Below are 26,175 nucleotides of genomic sequence, written 5' to 3' on the forward strand. Positions count from 1 at the left end.
TGCGCGTGTGAAACCATCTGGATTAGCGCAAGCAGTAAGCAAGTCTTTGAATGTAAAAATCCCCTCTCATTGGACTAGCCATCAGCTGGGGAAAATGTTACTTAGGCTTTTGTCAAGGACTGTAAATTGTAAGATTGTGCTGCTGTTGATGTACTTGGGAAGCTCAAGTGGTCAGAGTTTAAAAACACAGGAACTGACAAACTTTTTATCCTGCTCTTTGCTATTCACTACTAAGAATACTCTTATCTCTGATCTGGTTGCCTAGTCCTAGGCAAGTCAGTCTCATTGACTAGAACTCTGAATTTTATTTTAATTCTTTTTTTAAAATTTTTCTTCTTCCAGTTAGCAGACTTGAGGAGAGGGAGGCAGAACTCAAGAAGGAATACAATGCACTTCATTCAAGACATACAGAGGTAGGTCATTATGCCAAGATGAATTCAGGGTATCTGTAAAAATGTAGATCTGTGGAAAACTGTGTTGTGAGCAGTTGGGAAAATTATTGGACGTTTTGGTTTATTCACTGACGCTTGAATGTTTATATTGCTAATGTTAGTTGTAACCATGCTTCATGTGGCTATGTAGTTTTTCTCATTCACATTAAGTGTCTGTTTCTCCATGTTAGTTTGATTACATGCTTGTCAATTTTATAGCTTTGTCAGATATTCAGAAGTTTTAAAAACCAGGCATCTGCTTTTTCATATTTCAAAGGCAATTCTTCACGCTAACAAACTTCAAAGAAATCGAAATTAAATTGCAGTCTCGGTACTCTTTCCAGCAGTTTTCTGTTGGTTTTACTTGTACCACTGAAGGAACAAATACCTTCAAAAACTGGCTTCCTACTGAGATTCATGATTAAAAGAAGTCCCTGCCATACTTACTGCTAACTATTGAGAACAGCATTTGCTAATGAAGATGGGACAAGTTTGTCTCTGTTAAATTAAATAAATAAGAGCCATGCTTTTAAAGTTGGTTCTAAAGCATAAAGGGACTTGCAGTGCTTCGATTTTTAGTAGCAGGTCGTCTTCCCCATGCAAGGGTGCTTACTGACTAACTAGTATACTTATTTTACTGAGGAAATCATTAGGTTCTCTGAATAATTCTGGTTAATCTGGAGCCCCAATATTGAGCACAGTTCTCCACTCTGAATGCTTTGCCTTTGTTTGAAAGGTCAGATAGCTGTTTTTAGATCATCCCTGACAAAGAGAGGAATGCAATACTGACTGTTCCTAGTTCAAAAGCCTACATGTGGGGAAAGGGAAAGCAAATACAGATGTTGGATTTGGTTACCTTTAATACTTCCTTAGCAATCTTAAGATGAGTATGTTATACTGATAACAGCTGAAAGTGGCTTGGAACCACAACCAGCATGTAGCTCTTGAGTATTGCATGACAAAACTTCTGCAGCGCTTAAATAAAAGTATTCATATATTTACTGAAATCCTAATGTATTTAAGATCACGTTTGTTACTAAGTAGTTGCTTTAGAATGCTGCATCTGTTGAAAACTGAAAATTTAAGTAAAACGAGAAGTGACAAAGCTTAATGCTGCCCACCTAAGTTTTTTACATCCTTTTGAACGGGAAGTACTTCAGAGTACTGTGTGCTTGCAGAGTTTTGATTTATTTTACTCAGAACCTATGGGTACTATCACAATTGAAATGGCACAGGCTTTTAATGAATCCTGTTTTTCAGAGTTCAAGATAACTAAATGTATTGGGCACCATTAATTCAATGAAATGCTAATGAAATGTTCTGAATATCTTTTTACATAGGTTTTTCTCCAAAATGGACAACAGCCTTTGCTGGTTTGATTCCTATTTATTAAATGCTTTTGCATCTTAAATTCACTTTCTTTGGTGTAGGGAGAGGTGTTTCCTTGGGCTTTATTATTACTGAGGTGACTGTCTTCTTTCTTCATAAAGAAATAAGTTGTAATGCAACATGGTATGTTCATACCTCTGTGCTCCTGAAATCAGTTCTCATGTGTTCTGCACTCCTTCCTTTCAGCATGTTTGCTTCCTTCTTTCTTTGTTTCCCCAGTCTTGGTATTTTTTTTTTTTTTCATTTTTAGTGTTTCACCTCTCACCCTTTGTTTAGCCAACTCTGACAACCCAAAATGCTTAAGGAAATCAGGATGATGAAGAAAAATTCATATTGCGTAGCTTCTAAAAAGAAACACCTTTAAGTTAGGGTATTTTTGCTTTTGTCTACGTAGACTTTGATCTCTGTCTTTAGGTGACAAGCGTGTGTACACATTACTAGGGGTACACAAAATTCTCAGGCCACCAACTGGCAGCTGCTGAAATACAACAGTGTATGAAAGATAGGACATGGAGAGTTGATGGGGTAATGGGTTTGTGGGCTGCAAAAGCTTAGGTCTGGGCTGGGAACTACGGACAAAGAATAGCTACCAGTAGTGTGGTTGTTCATAAAAGGTTGAGAGCCAACTGTGTGACTAACCTCAGGAAGTTAACTAGATACTCCTTATCTTCATTTGCAAAGATATTTTTGAGCACAATTAGAGAGACTATTGTGAATCTTTTAAAGTGCGAACTTCCTGATGTACCTCGCTTTAGTCATAGACTGTCTTAGGAGGGCAGCATTTTAATGCTCATATCTGGTGTGTGTTTAAGACTCAGGGACTGAAATCCCTGGGGACTGGGAAGGACTGTCTGATAATAGTGCCCATCTTCCCCATCCCCTTTGTGATTTCCTGCTTCCCTTTCTCCCAACAAATTCTAGTGGCTTAGGTCTGCGTCGTAACTTTTTTCTTTTAATGCAAGATATTTTGGCAAATATCCAACCTACTTTAAGCATTTAATTACCAATTTTATTGTCTTAAATATTTCTATCACAATACTTGTTTCTGAAATCTTTCGTATTTTCATGTTTTTCTAGGAAGGAATACTTTTTCCTTCTGATTCAGCTTCACCATTGTCTTTGCAAGTGATCCATCTTTGGTACTTACTGAAATGGCAATTGTTTTTTCTTTCAATTGACCAAATAATAAACAGACCATTAGAAAGATATTTATTTTTTTAGCTCTAAGATGTTGGCAGTGATTACTTTGACAGATGTTGTGTTAAAGATGTAACTTGACTGCATTTTCTGCAATCTTAATTTCTAGAAATTTTTTTCTTTTCTGCCTGTTTTCAGTATTTGCTTCTCTCCATACCACCTCCCCCCAACACCCCCACCCCCCTTCTTTAATTCACAGCTTAGTATTTCAGACTTGGATGTCTGTCTTTTCCAACTTTTGACTTCACTGAGGCTCTGTAGCCATCTCCTCCTTCAGCACTAACCCTACCTGCCTGCAGCTACCTCTTTGCTGAAGATCACTGCCCAGCAAGCTTGCTGGCTCAGCAGCTGATGGGAATTTCACCTAAACGGTTTCAGTCAAAATTGACCAAGACCTACTTAAACTGCTTAAGCCACAGGAAGTTACGCCAGTGATGCGAACCTGAGAACCGAATCCCTCGCCTGCGGTGTGCGTTGTGATGAATGCTGGGAGCGCTCCTTGGAGCTCAGCCTGCCAGAGACAGGGCTCTGCATTGCAGCTCTGGGACACCAGCCTGCCCTAGCAACAAGGTGTCTTTGCAGCTGCAGAGACAGCAGGGCTGCCTTGGCTTGTTAAAGCTCTGGAAAGAGGCTTTAGCCTTCTTCACCCTTCTGTTAAATTAGCCTCTATCTTGCTGCTCTCTGTAGAGTGGGAGATGAGCTAATGGGTATGAGTGGGATATATCCCCTTAAGCTTCCTCCCCTGGTAAGTCTATGCTTGAGCTAACTGGCTTGATTTTAAATGGATTAGGGTATGATAACCTGAGCAGTTGAGTTGGCAGATTGGAAGGTGGAGTGTAGCCGGGCATTTGTGGCAGGTAGCGAAGAGGATAATCTGTTCAGTCAGGACAGAATGTATGAATGCAGCCTGAACATGTCCTTACATCCATGGCGTGATCCCCTGCTTAGTTAACATGCTCTGGTCCCTTGTCTTTCCTCTGCTTGCAGTGTATTTTGATCTTGCGCTGATCTTTCTCTGTTCTAAAGCTCAGAACAGATGAGCAATAAAGCAGTATGCTGGAGTTCCTGAATTTGAACTTCTAGAATCTAACTATGCAAAGTCTCTTTTCCATCTTTCCCTGGCTATAAAGGACCAAATGCAGGAGGTAATCATACAAGGGCAGTAGGCTAGAAAGGTGAATGGTTGACAGCAGTCTAATCCAAAAATCTGCAGGCCTTTGCTCTATAGACTTAGAAAGGAATTTTGTTACTCGGTTAGCTTTTATCTCAAATACTGTTCTGTTTAATAGAAAATTGACTTCTTGTATTGCCTGTATAAAAGCAGTCCTGTCTTCTACACGTACCTGTTGGTGCTTTTTTGCCTTTGCGGCAAAGAGATGATGCGCTGCTGCTAGTGACTCAGGGCAAACCCCCCTGAGTAGGATGTAAAGCGTCTGTCTTTTTCTGCATAATTAATGGGGTACACTTCATAACTATGGCACTGGCTTTTTAAAGGCTTGGCTGAAGGCTGTTTTACATTCGTTACTCAGTTGGGAAACTGAGGCAAAGCAGTACTTTAGCATCTGCTTGAGAGTTGACTAACACCTGTGGCGCTTCTCTGCACAGATTTCCCAAATAAAACTTTTTTTTCCTGTTTAAGGAAGTAATTCTTTTTATCCTTTGGGAAACACAAGGCTAAGGTGGTTCGATATCTCCCTGACACACAGAATATGGGCTTAGTTTAATGAAGCATAATTGGGCCATGGAAGTTTCTCAGTGCTTTGCGCTGATACAATGTGACAGAACAGCGAGCCTGTCTCTGGCATTGGGAATGTACTTTGTCAGGTTCATTTGGATAAACAGATATCCCCAGCAAGTCCCTGTACAGGGAACCAGGAAGAGAAGGCTAAGTGGAGATGTCTAGTTACAATTGTGGCTAAGCGTGGGTACCAGTCATACAGTGTTTTTGAGATAGACTTTAGATATCTGTTCAAGCAAATGGTTTTTCTAAAGCCTTGTGCTAAGCATTAACAGCTTGATGCGTAAAGCCTGGATTTAGCATCTTTACATACTACTGTATCTGCCAGCAACATCATCTTATATGTGGATAAAGATGCATCAAGCTCAGCAGTGGGAATGATGCTTTTACTTAGGTGACAAGCTCACCACGAATCCTTACAGGTAAAAGGTAGTTACATGGAAGTGTGTTTAGGACTTTTGTAATGAATCAAGGAGATTCTAGAAATGTCTATTACCTTAATAAATCTAGATTATGTGGGACACAGAAAGATCTATATATACACAGTTGGTCGCACGTTCCCAAAGGGAGGAGCCGCTTGTGCCAAACCTGATTGGATCTGCGGGATGAACAGCGAGGGCTATAGTGCTGAGCCTGGTCTGACAGTGAAAGAATTACTAAAACCTGTCCTGGGGGAGTAAAAGCATTGACACAAAAAGGAAGGAGGAGTGAAAGAAAAAGGAAGGTATAAAGGAGATGTTCTCAACCTGGTTAAGGAAAAAGTGCAGGTAACAATGACCGCAACATGGTATATACACATTTGTTTGTGACAAAGAAAGTATCAGGCTTGTGTACATTGGGAGTGCTCGTATTTGTAAGGGTAGGAGTAGAAACTAGTGACAGGCTGTTAATTGTCTCACTGAATGCTGAAGTTTAAGATGTAGAAAAACCTGTAACACTTTCTACAGTTGTAGAACTTGTCACGTGCCATATGAGGAAACCAATCTGAGTGTGTGTTTGAGATGGAAAGACATTGCATGGTTGTCACTTGCATTCGAAGGGAATGACTTTCATATTCATGCTGTAATGTCTTCAGAAGCTCAGTCAGTTTGTACGTGTTGTGCCCTAAAATGAGCTAACACATGAACTGTGAAATGCTGTTAACTAAATAAGGTAGTTCTTCCAAGATCTGAGTTTAACTTTAATCCCATCAGCTAATGGTAATTGAGCAATGTATTTAATTACAAGAACAATGCTGAAGTGGTCAGTATTTATGATGTCTTCCTTGGAACAATTGGTCATATTCAAAATATTTGTGGACTTTAGGGGCAGCAAGGTGAGCTGTCAGTAGTAAAAGGTTATGGATGATTAAGCATTGACTGCAACTTTTGTTGAAGAGAAGGGTAGTAGATGTCCTTTATTTATCATTGGTCCTTTAGTTTAACTTTGGTAGGAATTGTACCAAGTAGAGAGAAATTAAATCCATTTAAGTCTATTTTTAAATTGTCAGTGATATTAAACTTTTTTCTTTGGATAGCTGAGTAATATCAAAACATAGCAAAACTTTTGATCAGATTTTGAGCACTGAGAATTCTAGTGTGTTAATTCATTAGACTTTTTTTTAATCAAGATGGCACTTCAAGGATATGCTGAAACTTGGAGTAGTTCAGGTTGAAAAGATTTCTGGAGGTCATCTGGTTCAAATCCCAGTGGTTTTGGAGGGAGTCCTCAAAATTTTATTGTAGAGGAGCAGTTACAGTGAGCTAACTTCCCAATAAGCTACAGTATTTAATTTATTATTTCAGCCTTCTGATTAACTGATTTTTAGAAGTTGAATCCATGCACTATGTCTCATGACCCTGCAGCATCAGCTGTGTAGTCCCCCTGTCCCATGGGTAGGGAGGGAGGGTGAGGAATATTCCAGTATTGTCAACTTTCATCTTTGGGATTCTGGATTGAGGCAGTGTGTGGACTTTGCATGCTGGTACCACTGTTCTTCTGATTTTTGGGACATCACAGGCATGTATAGCCTGGATCTGTGGAGAAATTGGCATGCTGCACTGCATGTGGATGTAGAATCATATAATTCTATGATTCTAAATTGCCATGCTGCACTGCATGTGCCCATGACGCGTACATTTGAGTTTTCATCTTACTTTTGTGTTCCTATAGCTTATATGCTTTATGCAGAAGTATGTCACCTACAGATTTGCTTATTTTACCATCAGCATTGTTTTCATCTGCAGAACAATACTAAGCTACGTAGTCCTTTAAATTGACTGGGTTCAGTCCTTTAAATTGACATAGAGGCTGCCCTCTAGCCTCTATGCGGGTAATAAATATGATGAGACATTTCAGTACACAAAAGCATAAACTGAGAGGAGGGAAGAAAGTAGGTTAAACTATGTACTTTGCAAAACATGAAAGTTGTGTGGGTTTTACTGACCCTGCTCTTTTTTCCCCCACGTGTTGTACCCTGGAAAGGTACTAGTTACTCAGCTTCTGTTCACTAGCTAAAAAGCACCACAGGTGTTCTGTTTAAAATTTTGCTTCAAGAAACCAATTGGTGTGCTGCGAATTGAAGTGTTTGCAGGTAGGTCAGCTTCTGTTCAGTAATATCTCCCTCCAATGATGAGGGAATACATGAACAGGATACAGAATGGTCTAATGTGCATTTCAAAGTCACGCAGTGTTTTTTTTTCCAGGAATTTCCTAATTAATTTGGATTATAATAAACTCGTTTGTAAAACAATGCACAGAAGCCATTGGAACACCTAATTTCACTTGCCTGGTGGAAACAGAAAAACCAAGAAATGTGGATAGTTGAAGGTGGAGCTTTCAATTCTTTTGATTGCTTCTGCATATGAGCAAGCATTAAAAAAATTCAGAAAGCAAATGAGATGGTCCTAGTAAAACGTTGCATTTATATAATTTTGTTGGAGGATAAATTTTGTAAGCTTTGACAGCATTTAAGTATGTTATATAATGTTTCTCTAAAAATAGTAAGATAGGGTTTTTTGCTGGTCTGAATTATATTAATTAGTTCAGGTGAATGCAAGGAAAACCAGGATCTGTACGTAACCAGTATTTACCATGTAAGTTACTGATTTATGGAATACCCATCAGTCAGTATTTAAGCCAATTCACTCTACCAGAAAAATCTCAGACTAAGAATATATATTCATATATAGCTAATGCTGGCAAGCAGTGTTTGTGGAGAAGCTGATATTAACTGAAGTTAGTAGTATTGAAGGTCAAGCTTACTGGCTTTGGACACATCAACCCTGACTTGACAGTAACATGTAGATGTAGGTTTCCAGGTCCTGCTGAATTCAGTCCTAATGTTTGCAACTGCCCCCAAAATAAAAGGTTATGTAATATTGGTTGTAGAAATGCCTGTTAATAACACTATTCTGAAAGTGTGTGTATACTTTTTCTAGAATAGCAGAAGAAATTACAGTTTTACAGAAAGGTTTTTTTCCTAGAGGAAGCCTTTGAGATATGACCTAAATATGTCTCAGGAAAAAAGTACACTAAATTCTTCTGCAGTACACCTATGGTTTCTTTCTTTTTTTTTTTTTTTTTTTTTGTTCCGAGTGCTCTATTCATCTGTGAATGTGAGTGCCGAAATGCTAAAAATATCAAATGTCATGTAGGCTTCTCGTCAGGCTTTTCCAGTTTTCATTTCAAAGATGGATGTCCAAATTAACCTTTTGTGGTGATGCAGCGGTATCCATTACTTCTCCCCATGCATGTCTTGGATCAGTTACATGCTGAGTAGCATCATCCTTTGGCCGATTGGAATCAGGGTTCATTAAATAAGTCATGACTGCAGGAATCAGCATGTTGGCCTGTGGCTTTCTCTCTTAAAAGAAAGAGAGCAAGCAAGCAAAGCTCGTCTTGAGTGCTAAAAATCCATAGGTGCTCAGTCCTTTTTATGAGATGTCAGTCTAGATAATTTAAAACCAAACTTCACTTCTAGAAAATACAGAAAGCTGAAATTTATTTGAATGTTAGAAGAAACAAGAGATGCTGACTTCATATTTCTGCCTACTGATTCTTAGTTTGTGGATTCATTATGTTTAATATTTGAGGTGCATATTGTCTGACCTTCACGGTACTTTGCAATTAGGCCATAGTGAAATGTATTGTCACATAATAAATTTTAATATCTGCGGGACATACGAGGTCTTAAACAACCTTCAAAATGGATTTGAACATGGTACTTCTGTTCAAAACTCGTTCGTAGTATCACGTGCACTTTGTGTGCCCTTAGGATGTTTCCTGTGCTTGAATGCACAAGTAAGTTCTCCAATTTTTTTTTATTTATTATGGGCTTCTCTTCTGGTTTGTGGTTTTACACACTGTATAGTTTTGCTTTTTTCTTTATCTTCTACTTTAACGTTTCTGAATGCTTTTACTATTTTTAGCATTACAGAGGAAGATTATATTGCGTTAGCCACGAGTTACGCAGTTGTAGTAAAAGTAAATGTTATTAAATATCTCTTGCTGTTTCTCTGTCGTTTTAAACAGATGATTCACAATTATATGGAGCACTTGGAAAGAACCAAACTTCATCAGCTAACAGGGGGTGATCAGCTAGAATCCACAACACACAGTAGAATTAGGTAAGCTATTTATTACGCTCTCACCCTGAAATGAAAGAAAAAAAATCCATTCATTTGTGTTTGCAAGACTTTGTTGTTTAATCCCACAACAACGGTTCGGCTGAATCAGAAAGATTTGTTGTATGATTGGAATGCGGTAAGAGAATAGTGTAGAAATCAGTAGAAAGAAGCTTTTGCTGTCATACTGCTAAACGTTGAGATATACTTTGTACGTTAGCCTTAAACAATTTCAGCTTTTTTGAGTGTTTGCATTTGGGTAGGCAGGGAAAATGTCAGCAGCTGTCCCAGAATAATTGATATCTTGCCGTCGCTTTGCATACGGGTTGATGAAGGTGCGTATCGTGGTACCCGTTTGTTCTCAGGGCTCGATGTGAATATATTATGCAGATTTTGAAGCTTTCTAGCCTATGAACTCTGCGTGGAAGGAGGGGAGAATAACTCCAGGGCTGGCTGTGTCTCTGCGTCGCTGCATAGATGCTGCGAGGATCGCGGCGGCTCGCGGCGCGAGGGGGAGGAGAGCGGTGATGTCATTGCTCTGGAGCTGCTGCAGAAGAGTAGAAAGCTGCTGCTGATGGCATTGTTTTTGTGGCAGCGGCTGAATGACAGACTTTGCCTACAAAGATACACCCTCGGCCCCTGTGTAGCCTTCTTGGTTCCGGCATTTCACCATGCCAGCGCAGCGCCATGAATCCTGGATGCATGCTGCTATTTGTGTTTGGCTTCGTTGGCGGGGCGGTGGTCATTAATTCGGCTATCTTGGTATCGCTCTCTGTTTTGCTGCTAGTGCACTTTTCTATTTCTACTGGTGTGCCAGCTCTGACGCAGAACCTACCAAGGATACTCAGGTACTCTGACCTACTGAACCTTGCCTTCATGCGCTCTTTCTTTTTCTCTGCTTTCTGTTTTCCTTTCAAACAGAAAGAGCAAGGATAAATTAGAGATGTAAATTATGTATAAATTATAAAATCTTTGGAAACATAATATTTATGGACCGGGACATAGCAATATTTATTTTTATACACTCAAATTTCATTGCCTTTCATTTAAGCAAGTACAAGGTCAGTTTATGTGTCTCTTTTTTTTGTTGTTTGTTTTTTTTTTTTTTAGAAAGCTATTACTTTGCTTTATTGTAACCTGCAAAAAAGCTGCAATGATAATGTCATGGATAAAGCTCAATGTTCAGTGTATTGTCAGGTACTTGGCTGATCTCATGTAGCCATAAACGTATGCAGTCTGAGGCCTTGTACTATGAAATTTCACTTCTTTTAATCCAAAGAATTGTATAAGATCAGTTAATTGATGATCTCGAAACCACAGTAATTAGTTGATTGCATTATTTAAAAAAAAATCTGATTATTGGTTGGTGGGAAAAAAAAACTTTCATTATTTAAGCATTAGAACTCCTAAAGCCTATTCACTATTGTTCAGCCAAATGTTATCCTCTTCTCCTTTTCCGTACTTGTGTGGCAAGCTGCCAACTCTGTCCCCCCTCAAGTTATGTTCTGTTTGTCCTAGTTGCCTGGAGCAGTAGCAGAGATGCGTTAGAATATTGTGACCAAAAGTAATCTTGACATGTTTTAGTACTATAATTACAATGGGAAAGCAGTTGGAAAAGTTTTAAAATGTAACTTTTTGACCTGAAAACTTGACATACTTTAATTGTGGTTGTAAATTTAATAGTAAACTTTATTTTAAAAGGGAAAAATGCTGGAAAACAGTGTTCTCTGAAAGAGCTATGTGACTTTTTCTCCTAAATACATGATGCATGTAAACTTTCTATGGTAGTACACTTTTAACTTGGTTCTCTGAGCACAGAAGGGTTGTTCCAAAGGTTTAAAGCCAATCAATAGATAAAAGAAATATGAATTATTAATAACTGATAATAAACATGTATGAATATTTAAATACAAATAAATAAAATAAATTTGAAATGTAACTCTCTATAGACTGATCTAGTTAGTAAGGCTGTGCTAGTTTAAAAGGGGGGAAAAAACCCAAACCCAAAACAACCCCCAACTCTGAAAAGCAAAGCAAAAAATATTGAACTTCATGTTCAGTAACTGCTATTAGATTTTTTTTTTTATATATATTTAAGCAGTCAGATGGCTTAAGAAAGAGAGGTTTTTTTGTAATGTGCTTTTGCTCCCTAGAGAATATTTAAGGGATTTGAGGGGGTTTGGGAAGCTATGTTTTCTTCCTGCCCCTATTAATTTGTTTTAGGAATTACAGGAATTGGAAGTCAGTTTCTTAGTCTTCTATTCATTTAAAAAAGAAAAATATAGGATGGAGAAATCTAATTGTAGAAGAATTGTTTCTATTTTTTTTAACACTAGTCGGATTTTAGAACAGAGCATCTGGTTGCTTATCCTAAAGGTTCCTGTAAATGCTTCAGTACATCACTTCAGAATATTAGTTTAGGCTTTTAAAACACGTGCCTGTCTTCTGCTCACTGTTGTATTTACAGATATTTCTTGGACTTTGAGGGAGTAGAAGAGGTTCTTTGCTTTCTGGTCAACAACCAGTGAAATAAGTTGAAATTGCTTCAGTCTAATCAGATAATTTCTTTTAATGCAGACATGCACATAATAACCTTCATTTCGAAAATAAGCCCCCTCTTCAAACTTCATTTACTGTGTAGTCTTGCAATGCACCTGAACTGTGTTTTAGCACATCAAAACAAGTTCATTATAAAATTTATTTAAAACTGTTCTGCAAAAAAGCAAATGTCAGTTATGAACTCTATTTGGTACCCATTTTCTTTAAATTCTCTCTTCTGAAGACTGCAAAGAAAAGCTTTGTGGCATATCCTGCAAGTAAGCAAATCTGTCTGCTCTGAAGCATTGCTCCGGGAGGTGTTTTCCAAAGTGAAGGGCCCTTCACAATGCATGCTTTATCACCGGCTTTCTTTTCCACTGAAGGGCTGCTTTTTTTCCTTTTTTTGTTGCTGGACTTCTTAACCAATGAAATGGTTTCTGTCTGTCTTTTGACATAATCTAAGCTTATGTGGTATGTCTTTTGTTCCCCACACACATTAGAGTTGTGGGAAATCTAAAGAAAAGCAGAACCTGTTACAATAGCGGGAATCATTGGAACCAGATTCTCTTTAGTTCTATGGCTATATTTATGAAGCTTTTTCAGCACAGTTAGTTTGCAGATGCTGAAACAGTATCTGATGCTTTTTATTTTGTAACCCTGACTGATTTTGCTTTACTTGCTTTGCTGCCTACTTTGCTCTGCTGAACTGCTTCTGAATTAGTGACCGAACCTGGAATAGTATTTATGAAAGGGCAAGATACATGCAATGTGAGAATTAGTTGCAAGGATTTTTGTAACAAGGAGCATCTTTGTACACCTGGACTGGAAAGGTTCATGCCAATTAAAATTGTTTGCTGTTTGAACGTTGGTTTTTTTGAGATGTAAAATTTACCAAAAGGAGTTTACTGCTTAATTGCTAAATACAACCCCTTCTTGACTACCTTTTCTTCTAAGTAAACAAAAACCAAACCAAAACAAAATTATAAAAATGCTTAGCTTTTCCTTTTGCTTTTTAACATTCCCTTTAATATTTTTGCATATAACTTATATGCAGATACTAATTGTGCACAGAATTCTGCCTAGGTTATGTTTAATTTGTGAAAAGCCTTGCAGAAGAAAGTATATGTTGCTGTGATTTGACTTTTTATCATGCTAAAATGTGAGATCTTTCAAATCCCTAGTATTTTGTCTGGATTGTCTCTGCAGGGGTACTTATGGGCTATGCTTTCAAGAAGCATAATTTTCTGCCATCACTTGTGCACACTTTTATCTTCTGTCTTCAGTATACTTAAAGCTGTGCTAGTTGATTACAGTCCTTTTTTCTGTATTTCATTGTTCTGACTGAACAAATACTTTGCTTTATCTCAATTCTATCCCTGGCTGATATTTTTCCTTTTCAGGGCTGGCTGTAGCATCCTATGAGTTGCATTCTACACAATGTTTTTGTCTCTTGCTAGCAGGAAGAATTAATCTCTTTGTTTATTGATCGCACTACTGATGGCAAGATTGACTTGGGAATTTTTTTTTTTTTTTTTTGGAGGGTCAATGTACAAAGCTTTGGAATTTCCAACATTTGCCTTACGGAAGTGATAAAGATAGCAGCGATGGTGAAGAGCTGGGATGAAGTAATTTGCCTTACTGGCACGAGCTTTTGTGCAGCTTTGGGATGAAGTAGAGTGTTGAACTAATCTTGGTTAAAACTACACAATTTTTGGCTGAGCTAGTTTTAACATTGGTAATTCCTTGACCCATTTTTTTTCAGTTATACAAATGCATGTAATTCCTGTGATCTTCAGAAGAAAAATATCATAAGTTTTGAGAAGAGTTGGACTTTAAGCTGATTGTTTACAACTTTCACAAATACTGCAGTTAATGATTTAGCTGTTGGCTATTGTCGAAGTTATGTGGTACTGTACCTTGCCAAAAAAAATTGCAAAATGTTATTTTTAAGAGTGGCTGGTGAAAACTGTAATTTAGTCTGAAATAAGGAAACATTTTCATCTTACAGTCCTGTTTGTGTTCCATTTCTGTAAAACTTTTGTTTACTATAGATTAGCTGCAGTGCAATCAATAACTGCTATCTAAAGCCATGGAATAGGCTATTTGTAATCACACAATGTGAAATGAAGAATTGTTAGGTGCTGTAATACGAACTGTGTATGCTACATTGTATATTTAATAGAGCACAGCGTATGAGTGTTTGAACCTATAATTTTACCACTTCCCTGCTGATTTCAAAGGCATACAGGAAAATAAAATGTGACATCTGAAATGGCTGATGAAACCTGTCTCTCTTTCAAACAGAAAGGAGCGTCCAATATCACTGGGCATCTTCCCATTACCTCCAGGAGATGCACTACTTACACCTGAAACTCAGAGAGAAGCAGGGGAAACGCCTGGGTCAGAGCACTGGAAATTCCATGAGCTAAGCCAGCCACGGTCCCACACAAGCCTAAAGGTGAGCACTCAGCTTGGCAGCCTTGTGTGTTAGGAGAAACTCCTGTAAACAGATTATAGATCCTTGCTGAGGAGAAAAAGCAAATTGAAGGGGAGGAGGGAAACCCCTAAATCATCTTTGTGTAAGCCAAGTATGTTGCTTACTCAAATGAGCTTCGAGGGAACTTACTTGAAGAAATGGAGTTTGGGTTGCTTTTTCCCAATCAGTTGTAATACAGGCTAGTTCTCTTACTCGCAGGAGTGGGTTTTTTCTTTCTGACTAAGGACCCTTTCCAAAGGTCAGTCACTTGGTCTTTACACACTAGATAATGTAACTAGATAGTGTAAACAGCTCTGCTGGTTTAACATTGTTTTAGAAGGAAAGCTTTAATTAGTACACAGGCAGCCTCTGCCTACTATCAGGCATATAGTGTAGGTATACCACAGAGTTGAGAATGACCTAACTTTCCTAAATTAGCCTGTGATTATGATTTCCCTTACACGTAGTTTGGCTATAATTCCTGCAATTGTTCTATGTTCCAACAGTGAGAGGGTGGCATAGAACAAGCTGCAGAAATGGAAAAATGGAGGAGTGGTGTTAGTGTGATGAATCAGGCAGTCGGGACTAGGGCACGCTAACAACACAGCGGGAGGAGGGATCTGCAGGGTGAAGAACTCCAGAATGTGTAAAGTCTCCCTATATGTTTATCTTGATGAGGTTTTTTTCAAAGACTATGGATGTACTGTTATTTCTGAAAAGGCATACAGCTGAGGGGAATTTCCTCCTGAGGGAACTTAATACGTAGCAGGGGAATATTAAACTGGTAAGAATTAAAAAGCTATGCAGAAGTAAGTGGAACCCAGACTTTTTTTTTTTTTTTTTTTTTGCCTAGAGGTCAAATGGAGATAATGGGAAGTGTAAGTAATGGTTAATTATAAACATATCAAAGTCACAACAGGAGTTTGGATCTAAAAATTAGTCACTTAACAAACTCTTGGCTAGGACCATTTTTGGATCTTAAATTTGTCCTATTCCCTTTGTCCTATGCCAATTAACATCAATAAAATGACAGACTTTAGGAGAGCTGACTGAAATACAGCTTAAAGTTATGACTAAGAGTAGGTGGAGATGAAGTATAAAGGGAAGGCTCTGATCCCGTCCTGTCCCCTCATAAAATTATGTTGGTTACTATATATTGTCAAAATAGGCTTCTTGGTATAGTTCTTCTAAAAATAATGCACTGCTAGAAGAGAATTTACAAAACAGCACAGACTAATTTTTCAAACCTAGTTAGTCAGAAAAAGTTCCTTAGGTCCAAAGCAGCATTTTTGCTTTTCAGCTACGAATGTAAAGTACTTCTGAAGTGAACCTGTTGAGTAACATGATATATTGAAGTCATAACCAGAACTTGAAACTGTTTTCTCTAATACTTTTATTTCCTCTACATTCTTTTTAACATCAAGTACGACGCACAAGCAAGATTCTGCTGCTTTCAGGCATCTTTTTTCCATTCATGCATGAACATTTCATTAATGGTCAGTGTTTCCTCTAAAAGTATCACAGAGTAGGTGTCAGGAAGAAACCCAGACGAAAAAGACTGGGTATGCATGGCCTGTACAGTAGTGACATTGCTGGATATCATTTTAAGACAACATATAGTTATGTACCATTTATTCTCTTCTGCTTATTTCTGCAAAGCATTGCAGATGAGCTTTTACTTCTTCAGATTTAACTATCTAATTTTAAAACTAATTTTTCTTTTTTCAGGAAAAGTCTTTTGGCAACATGGCAGGTTTGACTTTTTTGGCAAAGTCAACACAGCACTGACTTTCAAATGCTTAGGCTTTGAGATATTTTGATTAATTCATTGTCACTTAATGGAATTGCATTTCATTTCCACTAGTTCTAGAACAAGCATTCATGATAGTTTAATCAGTATAGTTTCCAAGAGTTAGCTAAAAAAGTATAGTAGATAATAAAGTCAGAACTGTAAAATAGATGGGATTATTTGAAATTCCTTTAAGGAAAGGACCATTCTCTTCACTGTTTTCTCTTGTGCTATCAAGCTGTTTTTCTTGAGCTTTGTGTGTGAAAGTCAGTGATCAGTCTGTGCTGCATCAGTTAGTGCATGCTTTTGGAATACAAAGATGTAGAAATGTTTGAACAGAGCCAGCAGCTCTGTTGAGGTTTTATTCCTTGTTTGTGTGAACTCTGGATTCCCTTGGTAAGGGCTACCATTTCCTCCTTTCTGTATCTGCTTGCTGAAGTATGAATCATTATCCAGAGGCTGAACTTCACCAATTCAAAAGGCAATTGGGTAAATTGTGTAGCTTTTTTTTTTTTTAATGGATACAACGTATCTCATAACACTTTCATATGTTGCTTTTGTTGCCTTGAATAACTATGGGTAAGTGTACATGTTTTATTCCTTTGGAGGCATCTGTTAATTCAGTGTATTTCTGAATAATTTTGTCAGAATGTCAAATATTAATAATTGGTTATTTTGGAATTTACTAAAAGAGGATGAAAACCAAGTAAGTGATAGGCAGGTCTTGAAAGTGCTGAATTTTGTTTCTAGGGCTTGCAGATTCCATGTGGAGATGTCACTATATGATGCAAGCATTACATTTATGCTGATATACGTAAACATGTGTTTTCTTCCTTGCCGCCACAAATTAAAATCTTATCTTTCCAGGAAGTTCCAAAAGTAAAAATTGAGAAATTAAAATTCTTAGTAATTTTACACTAAGTACAATTGAGTGAATGTGTGTCTATATGCAGGTCTCTTGTTTTTTTTTAAATAACCTTAAAATTCAATTTCAATTCCGTCTCAAAGTGTTACTAGCAGTATGATGAATTCTTGCTTCACAAAATCTAAACTTGCTTTGTTCTTGACAAGTTTAGGTTTCCTGAGCTAACGGATATGTTCTCTTTAAATGTCACAAACTTGTCTAGGAGCCTTGCGTTCACCTCCGATTCCCAAACAAAACCGTAAAAGAACTTTTTATCAAAACTTACCGTCCTGCCTTTGTTTTGCATATAGCAGCCTCTATGTTTCATCCTGATTTTTCCCAAGGAGATTCCTCTAATGCTGTATGCTAGAAATTACTGGCCCAAACAGACAAATTTGTTTTCATATCTGCAGTGAGCTCTTGTTCACTGTTACGTGCTGTTTAAGTCACAGTTCAGACATCTGGATGCTGGTATGGCACTGGTCATGAATGAGGCATAAGATGTGAATAAAATGAGACAAAGTCCAGAAAAGGGCTATTGGTATTATCAGGTAGTAGCTTCTAGTTGTATCAAACACAGGCTAGCCTGCCCTCGAACACAGTGCCTGATGCAGCCCTGTCTGAGTAATGATTATAATCTTGAGTCTAGCAGCTGGATTAATAGCCATACTTGTGATTCGTGATACAGTGTCACTGCAATGTAAACTGCTGCCAGGAATCGGCTTCTAAGAAGGAGCTGTTTACTGATGTTCATAGTTGATCTGAAATCTAACCAGACAAGTAGTCGCTGCAGTTCAATGTCTCGTTCCCAATGTCAGCCAGGGCTTACAGTTCAGACTGGAAAGTGCATTAAAAGGGTTTGAGTGAAGTGCTTGCAAAGACTATACTTTTATTTCAGTTAAATTCATGTTCTGCATCAGTGTTTCAATGTCTACTTTTTAAAAGTAGATATTTTAAGATATCGTGCACGTTTTGAACAATTAATTTTTTAACAGCTTTGGGAAGCTTCTAGGTACACAATGAACTGCTGAATGATTATTAATATGGGAATGCTGCCTGTTGTCTGGAAGACTTAACAGAAAAGCACTCTGAAGTTGTGACTATAATTACTGAGATCAAACATTAGTATTAAAAATAAGGGCATGTTTTATGTAGCTATAACTTCCTTAAGAGAAGTGAAACAGCCATAGTCTAAAGATTAATTTGGCAGTACTGGCTTGAAGTATACTTTCCATTCCTGTTTCTTTGCATTCGGATATTCTTCAGTAAAATACAGTAATTTTGGTGTTTGTTCTTTAGTTTATATGCCTAACTCTTCTAATAATACTTTAATTTGTGTTCATTTTTCTAATGGCAATTGCTCAATTTTAGGATGAGCTCTCTGACGTTAGCCAAGCAGGCTCAAAATCTACGACTCCAGCATCCACAGCCGCTTCAGATGTACCCGTACTGCCTGCTGAAACTCCTCAAAAGGAAGATGTTGAAGGGCTTGCGAAGGATGCAGATATGCCGAATGAGAAGCTGGACGTAAGCAAGAATATTGAAGTACAGGTAGCTCAGGAGACAAGAAATGTGTCCACTGGTGAGCTGCTTTAACTTTTTAGTGCATGGTTACTATGGACTTCGTATTTAATCTGTTGTGAAATACCTTAACTGTTGTGCCACAAATGAGAAATGTTTTTTTTACTCAATATTTTAGGAGTACAGAATATTGGTAAAGGATAGAAGTCTGTTGTTTATTGGTGGCTTTAGTCCTTATTTTTCTACAATCAGAATTATTTATGACATTTCTTTGTAAACAGCAGAAGTGGCACTCATCTAGACACAAAAAGTCATGAGATGATAGACATCTGCTTGGTTTCGATTGCAGAAATACTGGGAAATAACTACCATTGGATGACTTAAGTTAAATTCAGGAGACACTTAAAAATTCCAGTGTCTGCACTAGAGTATGAAAATCTATAGGTCTTCTCATTTAATTACCTTGATAAGTCTTTGAACAGAAGTCTACTAAGTTGCTGATTGATTAATGACAACTACATGTAGGTAATTTCATATGTTACGGTGATTTTGTTTGTGGAGATGTACCACTTGCTTTTCCCTAGGTGGAAATGAAAATGAAGAAAAATCCGAAGTTCAGGCAATCATTGAGTCAACTCCAGAGTTGGATATGGATAAAGATCTCAGTGGATATAAGGGTTCCAGGTAAGTTGTGTGTTGTGATTTGAGTAGGAAGACCAATTTTAGAAAGTACCAGACTTTGGTTTTGAACCTGTGACTTGTTTAGAAATCTTACCAGACTGAGATCACACATTATGGATCTCCTGCTTTTGTGACCTTATTTCCCCAAATCCGGCAGGAGGCTTTAAGTGCAACAGCAGTTCTTCATTCTGTTGCTACACCTGATGAACGTTCAGGGTATTTCATATTGCACCAGACTTAAGAAAGCTTTAATGTTCTTTCCCTATTTCAAGCAAAAGGTCTATACCAAGAGGCCTTTTCTCCCTGGGTCAAGGTTTCAATGTACTAGCAGTTTCCAAGCTGGGTCCTTGTGTTTTTCTTCCATATCTTTAAAATCTGGATTTGTGACTGTCTTTGCAAGTGTTACAGCACTCTTTTTGTCAGATTCTGATGGTGGAATCCTAGTGTTGGCAGAATGCTTTTGCTTGAGTCTGCTTCCTTGCAGGGTTTTACTTGTGAAGGATAACATTTCTTTCAAAAGCTCTAAAGCCCCACAAAAAACAAACAAGTGCTGTTTTAGTAGCGGCGGGTGGGGTGGGGGTGCCTGATCTTTTAGGCAAGCCCTGAACAATTTAGGGTCTAGCCACAAGTCCTTCAAATATGTTATATGTCTGTGTGTTTCATTCTTGTGATGAGATGGAAAAAATTAGCTTGTATGGTGAATGTTAATGGTGTAAGTTCTTTGTGTGAAAGGAGCCCCTTTTCTGGCCAGAGGAATATGTTGATCTCTTACTATTTGGTTCTCTCGTGTTCTTGTTATATTAAATGCCTTCCAGTTTGGCTGAGCTGTCTGTTCTTTAGGCATTTGGGCTGACTAAGTCCTGGCGGGGCCAAATTTCTATATGCCAAAACTTGATATGCTTTAATTTATTAAAGTCCTGACCAGCTCAATATCAGCAGCTACCTCAAGTTTGGGATCTTGATGCCAAAGTAGTATTTGAAAATAGAATCTAGGACTCTAAGCCAACAGAAAGCTTCTGAGAATTTTACTTCTGCTTTTTTGGGGGGTAACATGAACTACTGGTAAAAACACAGAAAATTTTCTTCTTTGTGGGAATGTTTTCTTTCTGCTTTTTTTTATGTCTTGTTTTAATTCTTTGAACAGCACTCCTACCAAAGGCATAGAGAACAAAGCATTTGACCGAAATACAGAGTCACTCTTTGAAGAGCTGTCATCTGCTGGTTCTGGCCTAATTGGCGATGTGGATGAAGGTGCAGATTTACTGGGTAAGAAAGGTTATTTAAAGATGCTGTTTACAGGAATTTTCCTTGTTAGTGGAGTGCTTAATTACCGTTGCTGGATTTACTGTTAGGATTCATTTGCATTAAAACCTTTTGAATATCATCCTAAGGTGGTCATTGGAATGCAAAACCCAAGAGAAAGTGTTTGTTCTTTCTTTCAGTTTAATGATATCAGCCTGAATCTTTTGGGGCACTTCTTACACTACTCTCTATTCCAGTTTTCACTATGTGTTCTCTGACACAAGTATTTTTATCTCGAGCAGGGATTTTTATCTTGATCTAGTTTTAGGTAGTTTAATTCAGATTGTGCCCAATCTGTAATGGCCTGGCTTTATCATCTCTCTTTGGAATTTAACTTGTAAGAGAGAATTGCAGCAGAAGGCAATGGTGATAATTCAAGAATCAAACCATTAACTGAAGGGGGAGAGGGAACTCACATTTCTCTTCCCCCTAAGCAGCTTGCTGCCACTTGTGTGCTGACTGAACAGAATGTAAGTTTGGGGAATATTAATTGATCAGGGGCAAAAAGGTCATTAAAAAAGGGTCTTTCTATAAAAAATGTAAGATATTTTTGGCCATATAAGTTTTCAGGCCTCATTTTGAAATAATGAAAGGTGATACTACGGAATGTATAAAATGCTGATGCAACTCTTGTGTGTTTTAGAAATGGGTTGTATACAGAAAATCAGCAGTTTGTTTGCTTCTGTTGTCTGACCCGGCAAAAATACAGATTGTTAGTAGTATTATATAGGACTGTTGTACGTGCAGTCTGGATAGCTGGTTGTTCAGTGTTCCACCAGCAACTTACTTTACATCAAGTAAGTGACATTTCTGCAAAGTATTAATCACTAGGAGTAATGGGCCTATGTCCAGTCTGGGAGATGGTTTTTCTTTGTTGTCACACTCTGCTGCTTTGAATCCTGAGCAGTGAGGACCAATGCATCCTTGCTGGAACATACTTCATCCAAACCTCTCGCACTCTGTTGTCACAGGGATAACTAATGACACATTCTGCATGCAAAAGTACAGATACTGGAGAAGTATTATCGTATAGCAATTTCCATCCCTTAGCTACGTGATAAATTGTTTAAAGAAATCAAATTACTGTCAGGACTTCTTGATAATAGATGCTTTGTTTTCCATGGGCAAAAATGATATACTTTTTCATATAACCTATCAAAAGTTTGTCACTGACTTCATTACCATTTTCCATAAAACTACTGCTAGAAACACCGGTGTGTGCAAAATGAACACATTGTTATAACTGCGTTTGTGGTGCAGAATGTGTTGGTCTAAAAGTTTTACTATATAATCATCATTTCACTTGGAGCACAACCACGGTCCAAATTACTCTGTGTTACTTAAAAGCCACATCTGCATCGAGGATAGTTGGTGTGTTTCAAGCATTCGGATCTGTTCTAAGTGAGCATTAAACTTCAGTTTGGAGTTCTGTAAAAGTAGTTAATTGGGCTTCTCTAATCTGTTTTCTCTTGGGCTGCATACCCAGGGGAATATTCTGGTGTGTATGCTTCTTTTTTTAAAAAAAATTCTTTGAAATCTGTTGCTTCTACAGTTAGGCGTTCTTGGCTGCTGCTCTCATAAAATACATTCTCTGCATTTTTTCCCTGCTTGGTAACTTTTTTTTTTGCCTTTGCACTCTTGGCTTTCTAGTTTTTGTCTTGCATTATAAAGGGTCCTGAAACCTGTTGGAAGTGATCCTAGGTACTTTTACCTGTGAATACTGAAAACATTTAAAAAGCAATAGCCATTTGAATAAAACCTCTTGATGACTGTAGTGTAGGGGATTTCTCCAGATATTGATAGAGTAACAATAGCTGATCTAAGTTCCTTCACTATTAAATGTCATTTACTTTTAATCCAAAACCTAGAAAGAGGAATTCCAAAAGAGGGAACTTTGATTTGCATGTCTATTTTTCGATACTTTTTTTTTTATTGTTATCCAAATATCTTTTAAGTCTTCTGCTACTAAAGTTGCTTAGAAGATTGGGTTCATAGAGTATTTTAAAAGGCCTCCACCATTAAGATACCTTTTTTATTTGTTGTGTTAATCTTGAATTAGCATAATTTCTGCAATCATTAGTGTGGTAATTATTTTGCTGTGCAAGATGTAAAATAATTATTTTCTGCCTGAAAGTTTATCTTTTTAAAAACCTGCAAATCATATTACTTTAGGCATGCAAACAATAGGGTGAGAGATTATTCTCCATAAATTTAAATAATATTGAAGTAGTTACATGAAGAGTTAATTTAACTTTTTTCCGTAGTAACATGTTCATTTGAAACTTTTACTGACTGGCTTAGCATTTCTTCCAAGTACTGTGCATCTAAATTATTTCACAGAAAATGAGATAGACTTTTATTAAGTTACTGATTTTTATAAGAGGTCTAACCAATAGACATGGTTGTGACAAACTTAACTTTAACATCTGCCTTCTGTATAAATCCTGCTTCTAATCACATCACATTCCACTTCAAACTTTTGGTGGTGGCTTTGTTTTAATTCACTCTTACTTCATAAGTCTAAATATTTTATTGCTCTTCACTCATACTACACCTTACATGAAATGTTTCTTGTTCTTGTTTTTGCTCTACATGGAATGCATGGCCTTTAAAGACCATAATTTCTTTGGTAAGGTATCATTTGCTCTGGGGAGATCTGCAGGGCTTTTGCAATCTGAGCTTTATAATTCAGCATGTCTTGTGTCTATAACTGATATACTTTTATATCTAACATGGTATAAAAGACAGTTGAGCATTTTAAACTTAACTTTTTGTGGACTAATACTTCCCCAGTGATGCCGTGTTTGGTTTTTGACTTGGTAGGAACGTAACCTCTTCAAAACGTATAGACTAGGTGGAGGTAGCACTAACTACTAGCCTGTGGTTAGCCAGGGTTGCCTTTAGGCTGTAACTGAAGGCAGATTGGGAAGAAGGTGGAGGGGAAAGCTAATTGTAGAAGGTAGGTCCTGAAGCTTCAGATAGCTCACAGTTTTTCTGACAAGTTTGTCATGTCTGAAACCAGCTAAATTTTAAGTAATGGCAAAACAGGTTTTGTGAAAACATCCATTTTGTCTGCTAATTTCATGTGTGTGTTTGTTTCCTTTGGAAAGGAATGGGTCGTGAGGTTGAAAACCTTATTTTGGAAAACACTCAGCTGTTGGAGACAAAGTAAGTGAGAATGTGTATGTAAAAAATACTGCCCTTCTCTGTTGTTTTGTCATATCTTCAGTATCTTCATATGCAGAAAGTTGAAGTTAAACAAATGTGCTTTGAGTTCTAAGACTAGTGGTGGTATAAGTATTTTGAATATGTAGGTATAATTGGCTAAATATATAGCTTAGTTGATATTCTAGAAATTAAGGCCCTCAGAAGCAAAAGCTGCTTTTATCCTTTTAAGTCTACAACAAATGCAGTGCTATATTCTAGTGAGATCAACTCCTTGCCTTTTCTGTTAGAAATACAGCTGTAACTGTAGAAGCTAATCCATTGGAGCACTGTTGAGGAATTCAACCTCTAAGCAAACTGTTCTGAGTTATGAGTACTTTTTTCTAATACAGAGGTGTGAGGGTATTTGAGATTTTGGGGGGAGAGGGTTTGACCTCTTTTAGAAAGGTGTATCTTTGAAATTTGTAGGTCTTAAAATTCAGGAATGAAATCAGGCTGAAGCTAAGCTATGAGACCACAGTCATCCTTGTAATGGTATATTTTAAATGTTTGTGTAGAAATGCACTGAATGTAGTGAAGAATGATCTGATAGCAAAGGTGGATGAATTAACCTGCGAGAAGGATGTACTGCAAGGTGAATTAGAGGCTGTAAAACAAGCAAAACAAAAGCTTGAAGAGAAGAATAAGGAACTGGAAGAAGAGCTGAGAAAGTAAGTTTAATTCCATGGTTGTGAAAAAGAAAGAAAAAAACCCCACTGTGGTATCTAATGCAGCTATTTTTTTATTTTGTATTTAGAGCTCGTGCAGAAGCAGAGGAAGCAAGACAGAAAGCTAAAGAGGATGATGATGTAGGTGTATGTGTGTATGTGTATTTCTGTATGTATAATTCACAATGGGACATTAGAAGTTAGCACGCGTTTAGTGAGTGCTACTAAACTTTACTGCTTAAGTAGTGGTAAACTTCCTCCATGTATAGAAAAGACAGAAGATCTAAAGAGCACAAGTAAACTTAAACTGACCATGTCTAGTTTTCTTTCTTTCCTCTCTGCCCATTATTGTGTGTCACATTCTTTTTGAAGAACTGGTTTTTGTTCAGATTGTACTATGTACAAAGGATAGGAGGAGAGGAAGGTAAAATTGAGTTAGTTTTACAAAGCCCCAAATGATTTGGAATCTGGAATTGTGCCCTAAACTGACTCTTATCAGAAGGCGGAGGCTGACTCTGCAAGGCCCTACTGTGCTCCTTTGTTTGTCCTATGTTTGCTTTTTTGTGTGTTCAGAGTGATGTCCCCACCGCTCAGCGGAAGCGTTTTACTCGTGTTGAAATGGCCCGTGTTCTGATGGAAAGAAATCAGTATAAAGAGAGGTTGATGGAGCTTCAGGAGGCTGTCCGATGGACTGAGATGATAAGGTAAAAGGCTCTTTTATGATTGATAGGGCTCCTTGGATTTTACTGGCTTTTGATTTTTAGCTGCAGAGTGATCTGGTCAGTAGGTTAGAGTATGAGGCCTTAGTTGCCCTTCTGCTTGTCTCTCTACATGCCCATGAGTAACCTTGTTTTTAAGTTATGGGCATATAACTTATCTTGTCAAAATGGGTTCTCGGTGAGACCTCAGTGAAGATGTGTTACTTCATATGGTGTGAAATAAGCATCCCTTGAAAAAATGTCTGTATTTTGGAACAGTTACCAAACTTGGTAATCATAAATAACATTAATTTGGTGGGCAGGAAAAATTACTGTGTGTATGTATGCACAAACCTTAAAGCAGTAGGCCCAGTTGTCAGCTGAGATGTCAAGACAGGAATAACATACAGTCTTCAGATGGAGTGTAATCCGTAAGGACTTGGGTTGTTCGCGAGAAAACACAATTTTAAAACTCTGCAAGGTTTGTTAAATATAAGCAATAAAGATGGTGATCTGGTTTAATTTGCATCCTGAATATTGAGTTGTCTGGATCGTATGATTTCAAAAACAAGTGTCTTCTGCTCGGACCTCAGCCCAGCTCATTCTTGTTGTGTCCCCCCAGCCGTGCCAGTGCCCATGCCCAGAGGTAACAGTGTCATTTGGTGCCGCCTGCCGGTCCGCTATAACAATGGCACCGGATTTTTTCTGTTGTCCTCAATATCTGTGAGCTATTTGGGCTCTGAGTCTGAGAGGAAAAATACACATTCCCAAGCAGTCGTGGCTTGCTTTTCTATAGCTATTGTCTCCTGTAGAAATCCTCTCCTAGCTCTCTTAAAGCATCTATGGCTTCAGGAAAAATCACTTTATCATTTATTTACTGATGTGTTGATGAATAAGAGGGCTTAAAATAAAAGGCAATGGTTAAAATACTAAAAAACAGGAGGCAGAAGAAGTTAAAATGGTTTGCTGCTTTCTTCTAGCTGTTTTCGTTGCAAAGTCTTACACAGATTTGTCTCTTCTGTCTGAAAAGCACTC

At 37.7% G+C, this 26,175-nt stretch overlaps 1 protein-coding gene across 10 annotated transcripts in view; it reads left to right on the forward strand.

Moving 5' to 3' along the window:
- Positions 1-26,175, forward strand: part of SPAG9 (sperm associated antigen 9) — a 66,001-nt gene that overhangs the window by 18,184 nt on the left and 21,642 nt on the right. For 3 of the 10 annotated variants that reach the window (XM_052807659.1, XM_052807661.1, XM_052807668.1), the window contains 11 exons: positions 343-413; positions 9,268-9,362; positions 14,202-14,355; positions 18,438-18,648; positions 19,172-19,271; positions 20,413-20,534; positions 23,185-23,199; positions 23,681-23,738; positions 24,293-24,445; positions 24,532-24,583; positions 25,016-25,146. In XM_052807659.1, coding sequence (XP_052663619.1) covers positions 343-413; positions 9,268-9,362; positions 14,202-14,355; positions 18,438-18,648; positions 19,172-19,271; positions 20,413-20,534; positions 23,185-23,199; positions 23,681-23,738; positions 24,293-24,445; positions 24,532-24,583; positions 25,016-25,146 — 1,162 coding nt within the window. Of the gene's footprint in view, positions 1-342; positions 414-5,503; positions 5,523-9,267; positions 9,363-9,845; positions 10,208-14,201; positions 14,356-18,437; positions 18,649-19,171; positions 19,272-20,412; positions 20,535-23,184; positions 23,200-23,680; positions 23,739-24,292; positions 24,446-24,531; positions 24,584-25,015; positions 25,147-26,175 lie in introns of those variants that run through there. The other 7 variants (XM_052807660.1, XM_052807662.1, XM_052807669.1 and 4 more) reach the window with 6 other exon arrangements.

Source organism: Harpia harpyja, chromosome 14 (assembly GCF_026419915.1).
Source record: "Harpia harpyja isolate bHarHar1 chromosome 14, bHarHar1 primary haplotype, whole genome shotgun sequence".
Classification (NCBI taxonomy): Eukaryota; Metazoa; Chordata; class Aves; order Accipitriformes; family Accipitridae; genus Harpia; species Harpia harpyja.